The 17,495-nt window shown below is 44.7% G+C and overlaps 1 protein-coding gene across 14 annotated transcripts in view; it reads right to left on the bottom strand.

Moving 5' to 3' along the window:
• Positions 1-17,495, bottom strand: part of Inpp4a (inositol polyphosphate-4-phosphatase type I A) — a 116,842-nt gene that overhangs the window by 40,529 nt on the left and 58,818 nt on the right. For all 14 annotated transcript variants that reach the window (XM_041655114.1, XM_041655113.1, XM_041655106.1 and 11 more), the window contains exons 2-10: positions 14,662-14,723; positions 13,593-13,802; positions 13,113-13,157; positions 4,423-4,541; positions 2,233-2,349; positions 1,873-1,952; positions 1,554-1,665; positions 705-795; positions 121-268 (exon numbers count right to left, since the gene is read on the bottom strand). In XM_041655114.1, the coding sequence (XP_041511048.1) occupies positions 121-268; positions 705-795; positions 1,554-1,665; positions 1,873-1,952; positions 2,233-2,349; positions 4,423-4,541; positions 13,113-13,157; positions 13,593-13,698 (818 nt within the window). In that variant the 5' untranslated portion in view covers positions 13,699-13,802; positions 14,662-14,723. The remainder of the gene's footprint in view (positions 1-120; positions 269-704; positions 796-1,553; positions 1,666-1,872; positions 1,953-2,232; positions 2,350-4,422; positions 4,542-13,112; positions 13,158-13,592; positions 13,803-14,661; positions 14,724-17,495) is intronic.

Consider the following 17,495-nt stretch of genomic DNA (forward strand, 5'->3'; position numbering starts at 1 on the left):
ACTCTGGAAGGCTAGCTGCTAAGCCAACATGAGGCAGAGCCTGGGTCTGCGCTGTAGCGTGTCTAAGGCATAGATGTGCACACGACCCGGGGTGCTGAGTGTTCACCCATGTGACCTCACCTGGCTGCATCTTCCTCCAGCAGCAGCTTCACAAACTGCCGAGGCACATGCAGGGAGAGGACGCTCTCTGCCATCTGCTCCAGGATCCGTAGGTGGTTGCCATCAGTGGTTGGGAACCGGTACATGCGGCAGATGGCACCACCGAACACTGAGGTGAGAACACAAGAAGATAGGCTGTGGGAGAAGTGGCTGCAGACCTGCTTGCATGGTTCCCCCTACTCAGGCCTTCAGGGACATCAAGCCCTGTTTTTCCCAAGAAAGCAAACATCAACAACAAAAAACAAAAACCACTTAAACCAAGTCCTGCCAAACTGGCTGAACCTGACACTCATCCCTATGTCAGAAGACAGAAGTAACTCTAAAGTGTGAGGAGCTGGGGCGGGCACACGGTCAGTCACTAAAGCCAATGTCAAATGAACGTGAACGAAAGGAGCCCTTCCTTAAGAGATCACTGGCTCTATGTGCTGCAGAAAACACTGTACTGAAGAACTGCAGCAGACAGGTGGCATCTGGGGCATGTCTGTGACACTCATGGTAGGTGGAGAGTCACAAGAGAAGCAAGGGCATCAACAGAAGTTGCTTACCTGATTTCAGCAAAGTGTCTTTTCGCAAAGAAGCATATTTGGACCGTATTCCCAGTGCCTCAGTCAAGCTCTCATCAACAGGCAGAACCATCTGACAACAGGCACAGAAAAACACAAGAACACTGAGACCGAGGACTCCAGAGTGCCGGCATCACACAAGAGCTGGCAGCTGAATGTGCAGCGTTAATCTACAGTGTACATGTCCGATGTTCCTCCCCACACTCCACGCATGCCTACTTCTCATCACATGACTGTCTTCTAATTCATCTCATCGTGGGTTTCAGGGTTCGGGTACCAAGAATATCCTCAGTGCTAGTGTTCTAAGCATACTTCAGGTGTCTTTGTATTTATAATTCTTCCTTGATAGTGATAGGCTCTTAGACTAGAATTCTAAATTGGTAGTAGTATCTGGGTGAGAGACTGTGTGGGCCACAAGGAGACAGAGGATAGGAAGGGTGGGTCCAGGAGGATGTGGTGTGAAGGAGGTGACTCTGGGAAAGGCAGTTGCTACCAGAATGTAATGGAAGGTACAGGTCTGCATCCCCTCTTCACTTCCACCACCCCCTCTGCCCCCGTCTACACCTCCAGCCATGCTAGTCTGCTCTCCATCCTGTGCCACAGAAGTGGCAAGAGTGGCACAGGGAGCAGCGGCCAGCTCCAGGTCAGCAGGGCTTTGTATGTGAGACCAGGAGCCCTCCCGTTCCACGTGGCGCCATAGCCCAGAAAGACCTGGGGGTCCCATGAAGGCAGTATCACACAGCAGGTCCTGCGCTTACTGAGCACAGATGTGCACAAAGATATTCAATCCTCCTATTCTTCCCGAGGGAGATGAGAAAGGTACCAACTCACCCTCCCATTGACAGTGTCCAAAGACCGGGTCACAGGGGGCTGCTGGTCTGACTTCTCCTCCATCTGCCAGCCGATCACAGTTATGTTACCTACTCGGTCACTCTCTGCAGACCTGCAACAAGCATCATGCCTTGATAAGCACTGGTTTTAAGGCAAGGCTCAGCCATCCTGGGGCACCAGGGTTCTGGGAGCAGTAAGGCACCATCCTGACAGGTCTTACCTCTCCTCAGCAGATACTACTGCCTCCCCCTAGACAGTCTCTGGGAGGACGGTGGGGCAAAACTTCAGACCCTTTCAAAGGAATAAAGCAAACACCAACCTCAGAGTCAGATGCAATCTGTGATGCCTGTCCTGGAGCAGATCTTTGACAACGAATGTTCCAGAGCCCAATAAATACATCTGAGGACAACAGGGAGGCGCAATTATAAGGATACTTGGTGTCCTTCCGATATGCATGCCATAGCCCAGGGAAATTGGGGGTTTCCTACAACACCTCCCTCCCACCCTCACCTCACGAACCCATCACAACGTTCAGAAGTGAAATCCAGACACAAGTATGCTTTGGTGCAGGTTGGCTCATAAGCCAGTAGTAAACTCAGTCTTGTGCTCACACCTTGCTCAGACTGTTACATAACTATAGGTGAACGGAGACTGTTCCGCAAACCGCACGTTACTTAACTGTTCCCTGAGATCTATCTTTGACATCATACACAGACAGCTTGATTTGTGTCATCTGATTGATAAGGGAGTCTTGGAAGAAGGCAATGCTGCTGAGAAAGATAGGGTTGTTGGTTCCCTGGAAGAGAAAACAGGTGGATTGTATTTTAAGGGACTGCTTTTGAACTGCCCTCACATTTTCAGAATGAGGAAGCTACCACTTTCACTGATTTGCTAACACAAACGCTAATGACAGCACATGACAACAACCACAGGAACACACAGCCCGGCAAGATCCCCACCAACCCAATGGGACCCGCAGGCCCACGCAGAGGACTCACTCCTAAAGCTTCCCCACTCAGGAGTGGACTTTTGAACCCTGAAATGAGTTTGGATTTGACATCCACATGCATTCCTGGCAGTACAGTTTTAGGTGTGCATAAATTTAGACTGTTACTCAGGGCTGCTCCTGTCAGCTGTGTGCACAGGCAGATGAAAGAGGAAATGGACGGTTTCAGTAATTATTTCCGGACTCCTGTGTCTGGAATAATTAAAACTGACCTTTTAAGAGCATCCTCTTTTAGGAGCAGGTTCTAGTTTCTGGATCACAGGGGTCTGTTTCCTGGCAGTTTTGCCTCAGCACTCCATCACACCCTTCTCAGTGATGCCGAGCACCTCAACCAAGCACTTACTGGGCCTCTCTGTACCTGAGCGATGCTTGGTCAGCAGCTTAGATCTAGTCTCTCAGTGCCTGCTGGCCGGCCCCTCCTCCCATCTTCCCTCCATGTGCCCCGGGAAAGCAGGCTAAAGATCTGGGACACAACCTTGGTACTCCTTGTCTACTGAATAGGCTTGACTGGGAGACCACAAACCCTTCCTCCAAGGTCTACTCTGGTGCCTCTTTCCACACACCTGTTCTTCCCACTTCTTCCTCCTGCTAAAGTCACCCTGCACCACTCCCCCAGACACCTGTCAGAGTCATGAGACGTCCCTACTCAAGTCCTGCAGAGCTGACTACTGTGCTATATCACAAGCGCCCTGGCTCAGCCTACAAAGCTTGTTTCTTGCACACACCAAGCAAGATACAGTTATTTCTTAAACTCCCATGATGCTCTGCTATCAGCCTGCCTTCACATAACTATGTGCAGTTCTAGACAGAAGTGCAGGCTTAGCTGTGAGATCTGCAGAGCAAGGACTCCATCTGGGCTTGCTGCAGCAGAATGCCCTCAAATTCCACCTAGGAAGCCTGCCGGAAGGGATGCTGCTCCTGTATCCTCTCTCTGCCACCCCAATGCTCCCCATGCATTCCCGTGCATGGAAGTGACCAAGCAAACTTCAGCCCCTCCCCCATGAGAACTCTTGATGCCCTTGTGGGTTTGGTACCAACATTAGTACAGAGCTTGGCATGAGGTCAGTGCTCAACAAGTGCTTAGACCATCTATGGTCTGACCTGGAGATAGGCTTCTGGGAGACTCTCAGAGGCCTGGCTTCTAGAATGGAAAACTTAAGATAAAATTACATTATTGTGTTCATATAAAAGTATAGAAATATAAAAATACAGCTTAATTTGATAATTATTCATGTTAAAACTCTGTGGAATTCCATATCAGAACCTTCTATATGTCACACTATAACTCATATACATAGATGAATTATATATACACACACACACACACACACACACACACACACACACACACACACATATATATATATATATATATATATATATATATATATATATATATAGCTAAACTACCTAAAAATTTTGTAAACTTCCCTAGGAAAAGCTATATAAATTATTTTTAAAAGTGCACAAAACACAAAAGAATGCAAAAACAAAAGTTAGTAGAAACACTGGCCTGGCCCAGCCTAGCAGGAAACACTCTTCCAAGCACTGATTAATGAGCCTCATTCTCTAGTGACAGCAGCCAACTGGAAGTGACAGGAAGAGTTAGGGCTTCTCTCTTAAGTGTCGACCAATCATAGGATCACTTCTTTAAAATAGCAACCAATAGTTCGTCAAAAATCATGAAGGATGTGGCAGACTAAGGGCCACCCAGGGGAGCATGACAAAAAGTATAAATGAACTGAAAAATCATGGGGAATAACTCACAGATATGGAACTGAAGCTACAGATGCCCAAGAATGAACAGCTCTCCTATGAGGACCACAGGCAGCTGTAAGCGTGAGAGGAACCAGCAGCACCCACCTCAATGATCTCAGTCTGCGCGTGCTTCGTCCAGAATGCCTGCGGAGGGGTGGTGACGCTCACAGCCACAAAACTATTTGGTTTTCGATCTAGTGAAGGAGTGTGCAGCTCACTGCAAGCTACAGAACCAAGATGTGAAAAAGAATTCTTTGGACCAAGTTTAATTAGTTCATTGCTCTAAACAAACCCAAAGAAAGCTTAAAACAATACTCCCAAGGACAACATGTTCACATTGCCAGCTTCTTTTCCCCTTCTCCCTCCTCACATTGATAGGTCCACAGAGAGTAGAATTCAGAGCCAACAAATGAGTTCCCAGGCAAAATGTGCCTGTGTACTATGACAGTTGTGGCTAAGTAGGATAACCCATGAATCCCAGCATATAGATGGATGCTATGCTAAAATTAAAATTCTATGACAAAATATAGCTCTTTTAAAAAGGAAAAGCAACACTTATAACCTATATCAAATGTAAGATTTCCTAAATGTTTCTTTTTAGAACTAAACAAAACTTGGACCATTTCAATTAATCTGTCATACTTATGACCTCAAAAATACATCCTAAGTCTAAAGCAAGTCTATCACGAAATGACCCAGGGAAGGATACTGCACTGACTCCCACAAGTTCCTAACATAAAAATACACTATTAAAGGGGAGAAATAGCTCACCCATTGAACTTTGCTATGCCATCGCTAGTAATACATATCCTTACATGAAAGATACTAAGGGGCTAGAGAGAGAAGGCTCAGCTGCTCTTCCAGAGGACCCGGGCTCAATTCTCAGCATCCACATGGTAGTTCACAACTGACTGGAACTCCAGTTCCAGGGAATTTTATGACCTCTCTAATGGGGACCAGGTTGTGTGTGTGTATGTATTTACAGATACATATAAAATGTCTTTAAAAATAAGAAGGGTATTAAAATTTACTAAGTCTTTCAGCTTTCTAAGACAGCAGATGTCCTGGGGTTAGTGGGTAGTATCAGCTGTACAGCTGTGCAAATGCATCTAATGCCACAATGTGCACTTACAACAGTTAAAGTGGTAGCTATCAAGCTATCTGTATTTTCATCACTACTAAAAATATACTATCAACTCTATTTCAAAACTACATCCTCACAGCCACAGTTGGTAAGACGCATGCAAGAACATTTGGCAGGAAGACAATAAGGATGAGAAAAAGTAATGGAAAGAAAAGCCTGAAAGAATCAGAAAAACAGAAAGTAAGGGAGGAGATGTGATGAGGGATTCCCCTCTGTATGCTGTGAATACGGGATGTTCGCCTGTAGCTTAGAGAAGAACAGTCAATGTCTTGCTGTATTCTGAGTAGCTGTAGCCGAGGTGGTGAATCCTTCATGACCACTGTCCCCTGAAGTACCCTCTATTGTCTCAGACATCGGAACACTCCTAGTTGGTGACACTCTCTGGGGAGGTTTAGGAAACATGGCCTTACTGAAGGAGGTACGTCACTACGAGTGGGCTTTGAGGGTTTAAGGCCTCTCCTTAGTGGTAGCTGCTCTCTCTGCTCTGTGCCCTCAGCTTCTGCTCAGGTAACATGCTGCAGGCAGCTGCCACATCTGCCCCAGCATCACAGACTCTCCCTCTGGAACCCAAATAACCATTCTTCTGTAAGCTGCTTTGGTCACAGTGCTTATCACAGCAGATGAAAAATAACTAATATATTGTCCAGAGCCAAACCACTTTTTTGGCTCTAATTATACAGTACGTGCCACAGATATTACCATACCAGCTATCATTCCCTACCATACACATGTTCCATTTTAAAGTCACTATTCACTGTGCTAGAAAAAAAGTCCTCCTTTCTACTGTGAATTTCTACTGGAATCATCTGCCTGCCCCCGAGTAGCATTCCATAGCATTGCTGAGATTGCAAGGCTAGGGGCTGACACATCCCTTCAGTTTTGAAGGTTTGAAAATACCTTACCACACCTGAATGATGGAAGGGTTTTCTCTCTAGGTAGTTATTTTCTCTAAGACCTTTAAATAGATCATCTCAGGAGTTTCTATGTTTTCCTGCTATAAAACCACAAGTCAGTCTAATTATTGCTATGATGAGTACTCTGTGTATGTGTGTGTGTGCACGTATAAATGTGTGTGTGTGTGTGTGCGTGTGTGTGTGTGTGTGTGTTGGCTGCTCTTAAAATTTCCCTGAGTTTGATCTCCAATCGTTCCACTATGAGGCACCTAGAAATTTTCTTTCTTACTTTATTAGTTTGGGAGAAATGCTCAACTTTAAGTTTTTTAAACCCTTGCTTTTTGCTTGAGTACAGTAGATTAAACACTCTCATAGTTTTTGTGAGAATAGTTAGCTTTTTTTGAGACAGGATCTTACTATGTGTCCCTGGCTGGCTGGAAGTGACTGTGGAGACTAAGAGGGTTTGGACTCACAGAGATCGGCTTGCCTCTGCTTCCCAAGTGCAGGATTAAAGGTGTGCTCATCATGCCCAGTCTGTCTTCTGACATACACTCTCAGGAAAAAAAATGTTTTCTTTTTTTTTTTATTTTTTAAATTTATTTATTTATTAAGGATTTCTGCCTCCTCCCCGCAACCGCTTCCCATTTCCCTCCCCCTCCCCCCGATCAAGTCCCCCTCCCTCATCTGCTTGAAGAGCAATCAGGGTTCCCTGACCTGTGGGAAGCCCAAGGACTGCCCACCTCTATCCAGGTCTCGTAAGGTGAGCATCCAAACTGCCTAGGCTCCCACAAAGCCAGTACGTGCAGTAGGATCAAAAACCCACTGCGATTGTTCTTGAATTCTCAGTATTCCTCATTGTCCGCTATGTTCAGCTAGTCCGGATTTATCCCATGCTTTTTCAGACCTAGGCCAGCTGGCCTTGGTGAGTTCCCAATAGAACATCCCCATTGTCTTAGTGTGTGGGTGCACCCCTCGTGGTCCTGAGTTCCTTGCTCGTGCTCCGTCTCCTTCTGCTCCTGATTTGGACCTTGAGATTTCTGTCCGGTGCTCCCATGTGGGTCTCTGTCTCTGTCTCCTTTCATCGCCTGATGAAGGTTAATATTCATGAGGATGCCTATGTGTTTGTCTTTGGATTCACCTTCTTATTTAGCTTCTCTAGGAACATGAATTATAAGCTCAATGTCCTTTATTTATGGCTAGAAACCAAATATGAGTGAGTACATCCCATGTTCAAAAAACCCAGGATAGCCAAAACAATCTTATACAATAAAGGATTGTCTGGAGGCATTACCATCCCTGACTTCAAACTCTATTACAGAGCTACAGTATTGAAAACACCTTGGTATTGGCATAAAAACAGAGAAGTCGACCAATGGAATCGAATAGAAGACCCTGACATTAACCCACAAACCTATGAACACCTGATTTTCGATAAAGGAGCTAAAAGTATACAATGGAAAAAAGAGAGCATCTTCAACAAATTGTGCTGGCAAAACTGGATGTCAATCTGTAGAAGAATGAAAATAGATCCATATCTATCACCATGCACAAAACTCAAGTCCAAATGGATTAAAGACCTCAATATCAGTCCGAACACACTGAACCTGATAGAAGAGAAAGTGGGAAGTACTCTACAGCACATGGGCACAGGAGACCAATTCCTACGTATAACCCCAGCAGCACAGACACTAAGGGCATCATTGAATAAATGGGACCTCCTGAGGCTGAGAAGCTTCTGTAAAGCAAAGGACACTGTCACTAAGACAAAAAGGCAACCCACTGACTGGGAGAAGATCTTCACCAACCCCGCAACTGACAAAGGTTTGATCTCCAAAATATATAAAGAACTCAAGAAAAAAATGTTTTCCTATTGGATAAACTCTGGCTTAAGCCAAATAAAGCCAAGCCCCATAAGTAATTTCTTTTCCTTCAGAAAATGATCAAATAATGATAGTTATAGTAAGAATGAAACTACGTAAGGTCTCTGATTTTGCTGAATATATAATTCTAGGTAGCTGCCTTTTTAAGAACTTTGTTATTTTTCATCTAGAAGCATGTAGGTTTTTCTCTCTTCCTGGGAAGCTGGAAGTTTCTGGAGACACCTGCTAGTGCACACACCGGTCTCTGGTTGGCCTTTCCGCTAAGGAAAGACAGCTCTGCCACTTTGAGCCTGCTGTTCCTCTTTCTGTCCCTCTCAACTCTGATCTCTGATTTCTTAGCCACCAAAAGTTACAATGCCAGATTGTTTCTTATCTCTCACTCAAAACTCTATAATCTATACTTCTTGATATTTTTGAGCTGGGGTTGTTTCTTCGTTGATTACGAACTCGGTCTTCAGCAGAGTACCTTCTTCGACTTTTCAGTGTCTTCATGAAGATAATTCACCACCGTAAAGCTCTCACAAAGCTGTGTGACCATTACAACCATCTACCTCCTTACTAGAGCCACATTTCAAAGGGAAAACAATCTATACTCACCAGCAACCACTTATCATCCCTCTTCTCCAGCCTCCAGAGACCACCAATTCTTTCTGCATAGCTCAGCAAGTCTCCTCGGGACACTTGTATACTGCAGGGTTATGCAGAGTGTGCCTTTTGTGCCTGTTTTCTTCCATTTGGCAGTTTTCTGAGCCTCACTAAGACTACAGCAAGCACCAATACTTTGCTCCTTTCTATTAATGAGTAACTCCTGAATGAACACACCACATACTATTCAATTGATGGATATTCTGATTGCTTCTACCACTTGGTTACTACAAATAATTCTGTAAACACTTGTGAACTAGTTTTTGTTGAAAATATGTCTTCATCTTTTTGAAGGTCTGCTGAATATATAATTCTAGTTGGTTGCCTTTTTAAGAATTTGCAATGGTATCCCTCTGCTTCTGTACTTCATCCTCCTTCTTTTCTTTCTCCTCCTCCCACACCCTCTTCCTCCTGCACCCTCCTCCCTCACCCTGCTCCTCCAGTATTCTTAGACAGGTACTAACTCTGTAGCTCACAGTTGGTTGCTGCTTTTTAAATTCTGTCCTTGGTTTTCAAAAGTGTAGTTAGGATAAATCCAGGTGTAGATTTCTTTGGGGTTTATCTCAGCTCTGATTGCAATTTCAGAACACAGGAAATAAAAATGAAGATCTTAAAATCTCCACATCTGGGGCTTGAGCAATGGCTCAGCAGTTAAGTGAGCTTGTTGCTTTGAGGCTCTAACTAGCACCCATGTCTGACTGCTCTCAAATGCCAGGAACTCCAGCTCCAAGGGATTTGGGTACATATACACCCATTCATTCTCTCTCTCTCTCTCTCTCTCTCTCTCTCTCTCACACACACACACACACCACCACCACCACCACCACCACCACCAATTAAAAAAAGAACCTCCAGAAAAATGAGAAAGCACTTTTAACTGTATTTTCACCTAGAATCTTCTGACCATGCAAACTCAGTGGAACATAATAGCTGAAGACGGCATGTTTCAGTTCCGCAGAGTCTCAAACAGCTTTCCAAAGAGCTTCTCTTCCCCCTATATCCATTTTCTGGACAAAGAGTGTCCTTGACCCAAAATGGGGTAACTTGAGGGGGAAAATGACATTGTTTCCACGAAATAGTTTACACTGGGCAGAAGGTAAAGAAATCCCATGTGACTTTTGATAAACAGTGTTTGCTTAAGTCTAAGTATGTAGAGTGTGACTTTAACCAAAACTGCAACTGAAGAGACTGAATACAGAAAAAGGATGAAGAGACACCTAAGACATTTCTATAGCCAGCAAATCAGAAGTAGGAACCAAGTCATGTAATGAGACTTGACCATGGAGGACAGCCTAAGAAGGCAAGGAGAGATTTCAGAGAGTAGATTTCATGCCCACACCAACCCTCACTGCTTTTCAGAGGAGCAAGATGACTACATAGGCAAATACTCTGAAAAAACCAAAGGAGCTGAAAATTAAAAAAAAAGAACAGTAGCTTGTTGTAAAATCTTTCATTCAGAGAAAACCCTGTTAGGGAGAAGTATCTGCTGGACTCTGGTATGTGTCCTTCCAGGTTTTTTTGTTTCTTCGTTTACTCAGCAGAGTGCAACCTTCAGAGTTTTAACAGACTGGTGGTAGAAATGGATTTACTTAGAAACACATTAGTCAATATTCCTAATAGGCTTTTTTCACGCATTAAAGTCGCTGGCACCCTTTAATTCTAGTAGATACGGGCCCTGTCTCATTATCTCAGATGCTGCGGAGCATACTGCAGGGTCGTGCTGTTTACTTTGACTAGTCTGCTGGCCAGTCTGTGGTCACCTGAAATCATGGTGAGAGCCAGTAGCCTAGATGTCACAAGAATGAACAGGATATGATTGGAGACCTTTACATAGGCCCATTCTTAAGGTAACTATCATTATTTGACCATTTCTAGAAAAAAAAAAAAACAAACACTTGTAGGGCTTGGTTTTATTTGGCTTAAACCAGAGTTTACATAGTAGAAACTGTTTGTTTGTTTGTTTGTTTGTTTTTCTGAGAATCCCTATCAGAAACAAGAAGGCTAAAGCAGGAGCTGGGCTGTGGCTCAGTGGTGGAGCACAGCTAATACACACGAAGCCCTGATTCCATCCTTACCACGACTATGGCAGTAGCAACCAAAACCAATAGCCGTTTCCTTCAATACTGCAGCTGAAGAGGGCAATACTAACCCCTTCTTGGCAAACAAGGAGTTGATCAGAAAAGCTTAACAGATGATGAATCCTTGAAAGAAAGGCTAGGCAGTGGACTGACAGGACCAGGCCCTCTGCAAAGCTCTGACGTTCGTGCAAGCAAGCACATGCAGAGGGCTATGCATAGCTTGAGGACAGAACAAGGAGACTATGAGTGACCGCCTTAGACTGCCTACCCTTGAAGGCGCATAAGCAGGAAGTGAGCCCTGAAGACGGGGTCAGTATGCACTCGGACACTTAGCAAAACTCACACCAAAGGTCTCTAGTTCTTTGAGCTTTTAGAATTTTTCTACCCAGCCAGGCATGTGGTCCCTGTGAGTTTCAGGCACCTAGGGCTACATAGTGACACCCTGTCTCCAATATACATATTATATCCATGCAATTTAACTTGACCACCAAGTGACCTAGCAGTCACTCTAGGATCCACATGTGACAAGAGGCTACTGCTAAGCAGTCAGCAACAGCAGTAACAAAAAAGTGGCAGCAACGACAACAATAACAAAAATGACCCTGAGGAAGGGGAGAATCTGATTTCCAAAGCTGCTACATCACATTGTTTAAAATGTCTAATCTTTATCCAAAATTTATGAAACATGAAAAACAAAACACACAAGAGAAATGCTGCTCATATCTAGAAGAATTTAAAAACTAAAAAAGAGTCAACAGTACCTGTTCCTGAGGGCGACACAGATGTCTGACTTACTAAGAAACTAGGTAAAGTAGGAGAAAAATATCTTGTTAAATAGAGACTGTCAGCGAAGGAACTGAAATCATCAAATTAGTCATGTAGAAGATATTCAAAGTACGATGACAGAAATGAAAACTCATTAAGAACGGATCAACAGTGGCAGACAAAGAAAGAGTCGACATACTTTGGAGATGTCAACTATGGTTATTTAGTCTGAAGAACAAAGAAATAAAAAGAAGAAAAACAGTTTCAGAGAGTCCTGGAAGATCACATTCACCAGCATAGGTTTAATCAGAGTTCAAGGAGAGGACAAAGGGGCGAAAGAAAGAACATCTGGCAAAGTGATGGCCAGGCACTTTCCCGACTTGATGGAAAACAAGGTGACTTGAGAAGTGTTTTTAAACTAGACTCACATTCTTCAGTTCTAAAGGATTCTTGTGTTATTTCTAAACTTCCTCTTTTTGTTCATTTTTCCATTTTCTCTTTTAAATGACGGGCATCCTGGACTGTCAAGCTCTCTCCTGTGTCCTGTGTTGGTTGTTGCTGAGACAGTTTCCTGGTTATCCTCCAGGCTTTCCTGGATTTGTAACTTTCACCTGTTGTTTTAGATGTCAAGGCGGCCCTTTGTTCTTCAGCTGCCTTCATAAACAGCGCCCTGTTTCCAGCACTTCCTCCTTTCTTAAAGGTGTGAGTTACAATTTCTTTGTTTTCTTCTGCTTCTGCAATACCTGTTTTATTCGAGTTCTGGTTTTGGTTCATGCTGTAGGCTTACCACGTGGGCCTGGTGGTCTTTGACTTCTCTTTTATTTTCCTCTAAATCACTTTTGAGGTATAAATTTTCTTACAGCACACACCATTTTAAATGTACAACTCAATGAGTTTTGTACGTTCCTATATCCATGCAGCCACTCCCACCATCCCTATAGGTAAAGAGAACCTGAGTCCAAACTCTTGCAGCTTCTTCTATTCTTTGACCTTGCCCTCATCGTACAGGGTCACTCAGGTGATCCTTCCCCTACAAAAAGTAACCATCCACTCCCTCCAAAGACAAGTGTCTCTGGTGCCACAGGTGAAACAGTGTGTCCAGCCATGCAGTTACTGCACTGGAGCCCACTTAGCCTGCTCTGTATACAAACTCAGCACCGCATAGCCTTCCAAATACTTCAGTCTTAAAGCATGAACTTTTACCCCCACAATAAGATTGGCACCCAAGTACTGACTTTCTTCCTAACAGTCTCTACTGGACACAACTCAGGTCTCCATCAGCAGGCAGCTTAGTCAGTGATGCTGCATCTCCCCAGAAGCATTGCAGCAGTGGTGATGGCACTCAGAGACAGACTAACAGTAACAACAACCAAGAGAGAGAGGCACCTACCTAAGCTGAATTCTAAAATGGGCTCGTCTGGATCTTGAATATTTCCTGGTAGAAGAGAAATGACAGTAAAGTCACCCAAAATAAACCTTCCCCAGAATTTAGCTTGCATTTGTTTTACACAAAAATAGAAACAAGAAATACTAATTCCTCTAGCCCACTCCAAAATATTATAGTAGATGATTTATATACTTTGAAACCGTTTACTTTAGAGATTCTGAAGAAATCTCAGATCCCTTTTCCATTCTGCCTACTGGAAGGCAAGCCCAGGATGCCCACCAAAGCTAGGAAAGAAATGCTGAGCAATCCACAGGACCAGTTTCCAGGGCTCTAGCTGTCCCTTCTGAGTCCTGCTCCAACTAGGATGATACCACGCCAAGACACCCTCTCCTGATGGCTTAGCTGCCCCCTGGCTCTTCCTACAGTGTTACAGCATGGATCCTGACCTTCAAGTTCATAACCAGATGTCTAGTATCGGCTCACCTGCCAGAGAGAGGCCCACCATGTCAGCTGCCACGTCAATGGTGGAAGCCCGCTGCATCGCACGGGCCCTGGCACCATGGCGAGGGCTGTGCTCTCTTGCTGTCATGATGTCATTGGTGAGGATATGCTTCTTGTTCCTGGATCACACCTCAGCTGATTCCCCAAGGGAGAGCTGTCTCCAGGACCTGGATTCCTAAGATGGCAGAAGCCCTGAGACATGGAAGTAAGCACAGTCAAAAGTCAGGAGCGTGGTGATGGAGAAACTGTGTTCCTACGGCTAGCGAACAAGACCTAACCCTGGTAAGATGCTGAAAGCAGTGTCTTGAGACAGGTATGGAACTGGGCTAGAATGTCTCTCACCTCTACTCTCTTCCTCCTCCCCACTCCTCTCACGGTGGACCTACAGGATCCTCTTGGACCAACATGGACCATATTATGTGACAGCCTGACTGTAACCAGACAATAAGGCTTGTATGATTCTTTCTACTCTCCAGCACTTCTCTATTGTAAGTCCCACAGAGTCTTCACAACTGTCTATCGACTTCCATAGCACAAAGACTACATGAAGATCTCTGCTGCCTAGAGGCTCTGCCTGCCTTTGAGACAGAACAATGGAGAAGAAAGACAAAACCTGAAGCTCTAGCCTGACTTTCCCTTCCTTTAGCTACCAAGTTCTGGTGTGCCTTGGTCTCAAGACTTTTCCACAGTGTCAAGTGTCGATCTACCTTTAACCAAAGGGGAAGGTGCTGGGGACGGAAGAGGCTGTGACACTGCCACTGCAGAGGAGTCAGAATGAGGCCTCCTGGCCCAGCACAGAGCTCCCACTATGCTCTCAGAAGCAGGTTAAACAGCAAGAAAGGGAATTCCAGGTTTGTCCAACCCCATGTACTCTAATCCCTGCTGGTTCTACAAGGAACCAGCCTTCACAAGTTAGGATAACTAACAGAGCCATTAGCCTTGTGAAGAGCACACTCTCAAAGGTGTCCATATGTCCAACACAATCTCCTGTCCATGTCTACACACCCAAAGACCTGGGCTACTGCTCCAGTCAATTCAACAAGTGACTTACCAGACATGTTTGCTTTTGGACCATGTGGCATTGCTTCATAGAAGGGCATCCAAATCCATCATCTAGAAATAGAAAAGAATAAATTGCTGAGCACACCAAAGATTAAGTCCCTGAGATCATGACACCCAGAAATGTAGGAAGGCAACAGTTATTCCTATCTAACTTTTCACTCAAAAGAATGAGAAAGAAAATGCACATTTCCTTCTAAGGATTCTCCATCAGGAGCATGTGGCTGTGCCCTGAGGATCCAAGAGGGGAAGTGTGGTTTAGAGAAATGAAGAAAGTTGGGTCATGGTTGCCCACTCACAAAGCACAGACCCCAGGAGGAGCTGCAGTGTAGCTCTGAGGTTCTGCTCTCTGGTGTCTCAGAGAGCTACAGTGAGAGTCAAATGATTAGTAGGAGAGGGCTCAGTGCGGTCCACTGGGCTCCAACACTGCCCCAATGCACGGTGAGCAGGTACCTTCCTGCAGAATGGAACACTCAGGCCAGGGCCTGCCATGAGCTGTTATGGAAGGCCTCAGGGCCCAGCGCACAGTCTCCTAAGAGTTAGAAGCAGAGGACAATAGGGCAGTGCATTCGAACCTAGGACTGATTTCCATGTTCTTTTGCAGGCTGGACTCCTAACTTTCCCAATGGGGTACCCAAAGATCTCTGGCCTATGAACCTCAGCCAACAGGGCTATGGACTGGCTGGAGAGCCACTCTATAAATTGTTAAAAGGGAGAAGTTACTCACTGATCTGCTGTCATCAAATGACACACAAATCAAAACATTTGCAAGGCAAATACTGAAACTTAGAAAGCACCGAGACTATCTCGACAGCTGGTCTTAACTTGTCACAACCTAGAATCATCTGGGGAGAGAGTCTCAGTTGAGGAATTATCTAGATCAGGCTGGCCTGTGAACAACTCTGTGGGAGACTGTCCCGAGGGCTAACTGACCCAGCCCACTGTGGGCAGTGCCATCTCCCCCACCTGCCACTGGGTGGGCCCTGAGACACAGGAGACTGAAGAAAGCTAGCTGAGAAAGCAATCACTGGCCATGGGTGTATCTGTTTTTCTCTGCTCTCGCCTGTTGATGTGACGTAGCCAACACATTGTTGAGCTCCTGCTTTGACTGTCCACACCACACCCTATAATGCGATGACATTTGACCTATAAACCAAATAAAGCCTTTCTTCTCTAAGCTGCTTTTGTCAATGTATGTGTCATAGCAACAGAAATGAAACCAGGACAACTGCTGAAACTCAACAGGACAACTGCTGAAACTCAACAATAATTCTGGTAGGAATGAATAAAGCTCACTGGTGAGACAGTCATCAAGGGGAGAAATTCATAAAAGAGAAGTATGGATGGTATGGATGGTAAATATTTTGAAAGTAACACTAAAAGCCAAGTAACACTAAATCCACCTATTCCATCTAAATTAATTCTCCATCTGTTCTTCCAAAATATATACTGCTGGCAGGCCTGGGACCCTTCTATACTGTGGATAACATTTTAGAGTGATACTAAAATTTCAGAATTTAATAAATTTTATATACAAAAAAAATTCTTGCTAAGCATCTCAAACATGGAAAAGACTCATTCACAAAGCTGCTACTGTAAACAATGAAGACCAGAAGTAATCTAATTACCCAGAAACAGTATGTTCTGGAACATCTTGAGGTACTAAAATTATTCTAATAAATCCAGAAGTCACACATAATATAAACTGAAGCCATGAGGCCTAGAACAAATCATTTACATAGCTCAGTGATAGATAGGCAAAGCCAAGAGCTGGCAAGGACGTAGGACAATTGGAACCAGTGTCACGGTAAAGTAGGGACAGTATAACTACTCTTAACAGCTGGAAGTCCCTACCCAAGGGGACTAACTGGTGATCCATCCACAACCTGGGATACAATTCAGGGTGCAACTGCTAACAGAAATGTACGTATGAATGTCTATGTATGCACACACACACACACACAAGCACACACACACAAACACATATCCCAAGGAGAATGCTTAGAATGATGACGTCATTAACAGTAGGATCCTAGAGACAATAGAAATGTTCTTCATCTGTAAATGTCTAGAGCAGAACAGATGAATCACGGGGAAAGCCAAGCATACAGAGCCCAACACAGGCAGTCTACTGGTGTGAAGTGCAAGCAGAGGCCATGGAGTCTGTGTTGTGAAGTCAAAAGGAGGACGCCGTGCAGGGGTGGGTGTCAACTACAAAGGTTTGAGGGACTCCTGAGGATGTTCTGTTTCTTGGCTGGGATGCAGGTTCCGTGTAGGTCTATGAATGACCCACTGAGCAGTATGTGATTAGGTTTTGTGCCTCAATAAGAAATATATTTAATTCTTTCAACAATGGTAACAGGGACAGCAGAGAAAATGCTGTCAGTTTTACACCACCTGCTCTCTAGTTACAACCGAAAGAGACAGGACAGAGAGCCTGGGAAGGCTGTATCAAGATGGCCACCAGGCAGGAGAGGTTACGGGGAACTGTAACTGCCGTCTTCACATGTTCAAAAGGCTGCATTAAATACTGGCTGTGACTTCATACATGGAATGAGCTGTTGTCGCTTGACTACTGCCTCAATGTAACCTCCTCATTCCATGCCCTGCATTGCTGCCTTTCTCTCTGCGTAACAGTGACGGTGTCAAGGAGCCCTCCCTTGGGACTGCAGAGATGTGCCACCTGGCAAACAGCCCTACCTAAGTCCTGCCATCTTCTCCACGGCGGATGAAAATCCACCCTCTCTTCCCTGTGTCCTCCTGTCCACTCCCTCTGTCCACCTGTCTCTAGGAGAGTGGTGTGTGTCACCACACTGTAAGTTCTCT

Source organism: Microtus oregoni, unplaced genomic scaffold (genome assembly GCF_018167655.1).
Source record: "Microtus oregoni isolate MIOR12 unplaced genomic scaffold, Mior012 000007F_ref0000211, whole genome shotgun sequence".
Taxonomy (NCBI): Eukaryota; Metazoa; Chordata; class Mammalia; order Rodentia; family Cricetidae; genus Microtus; species Microtus oregoni.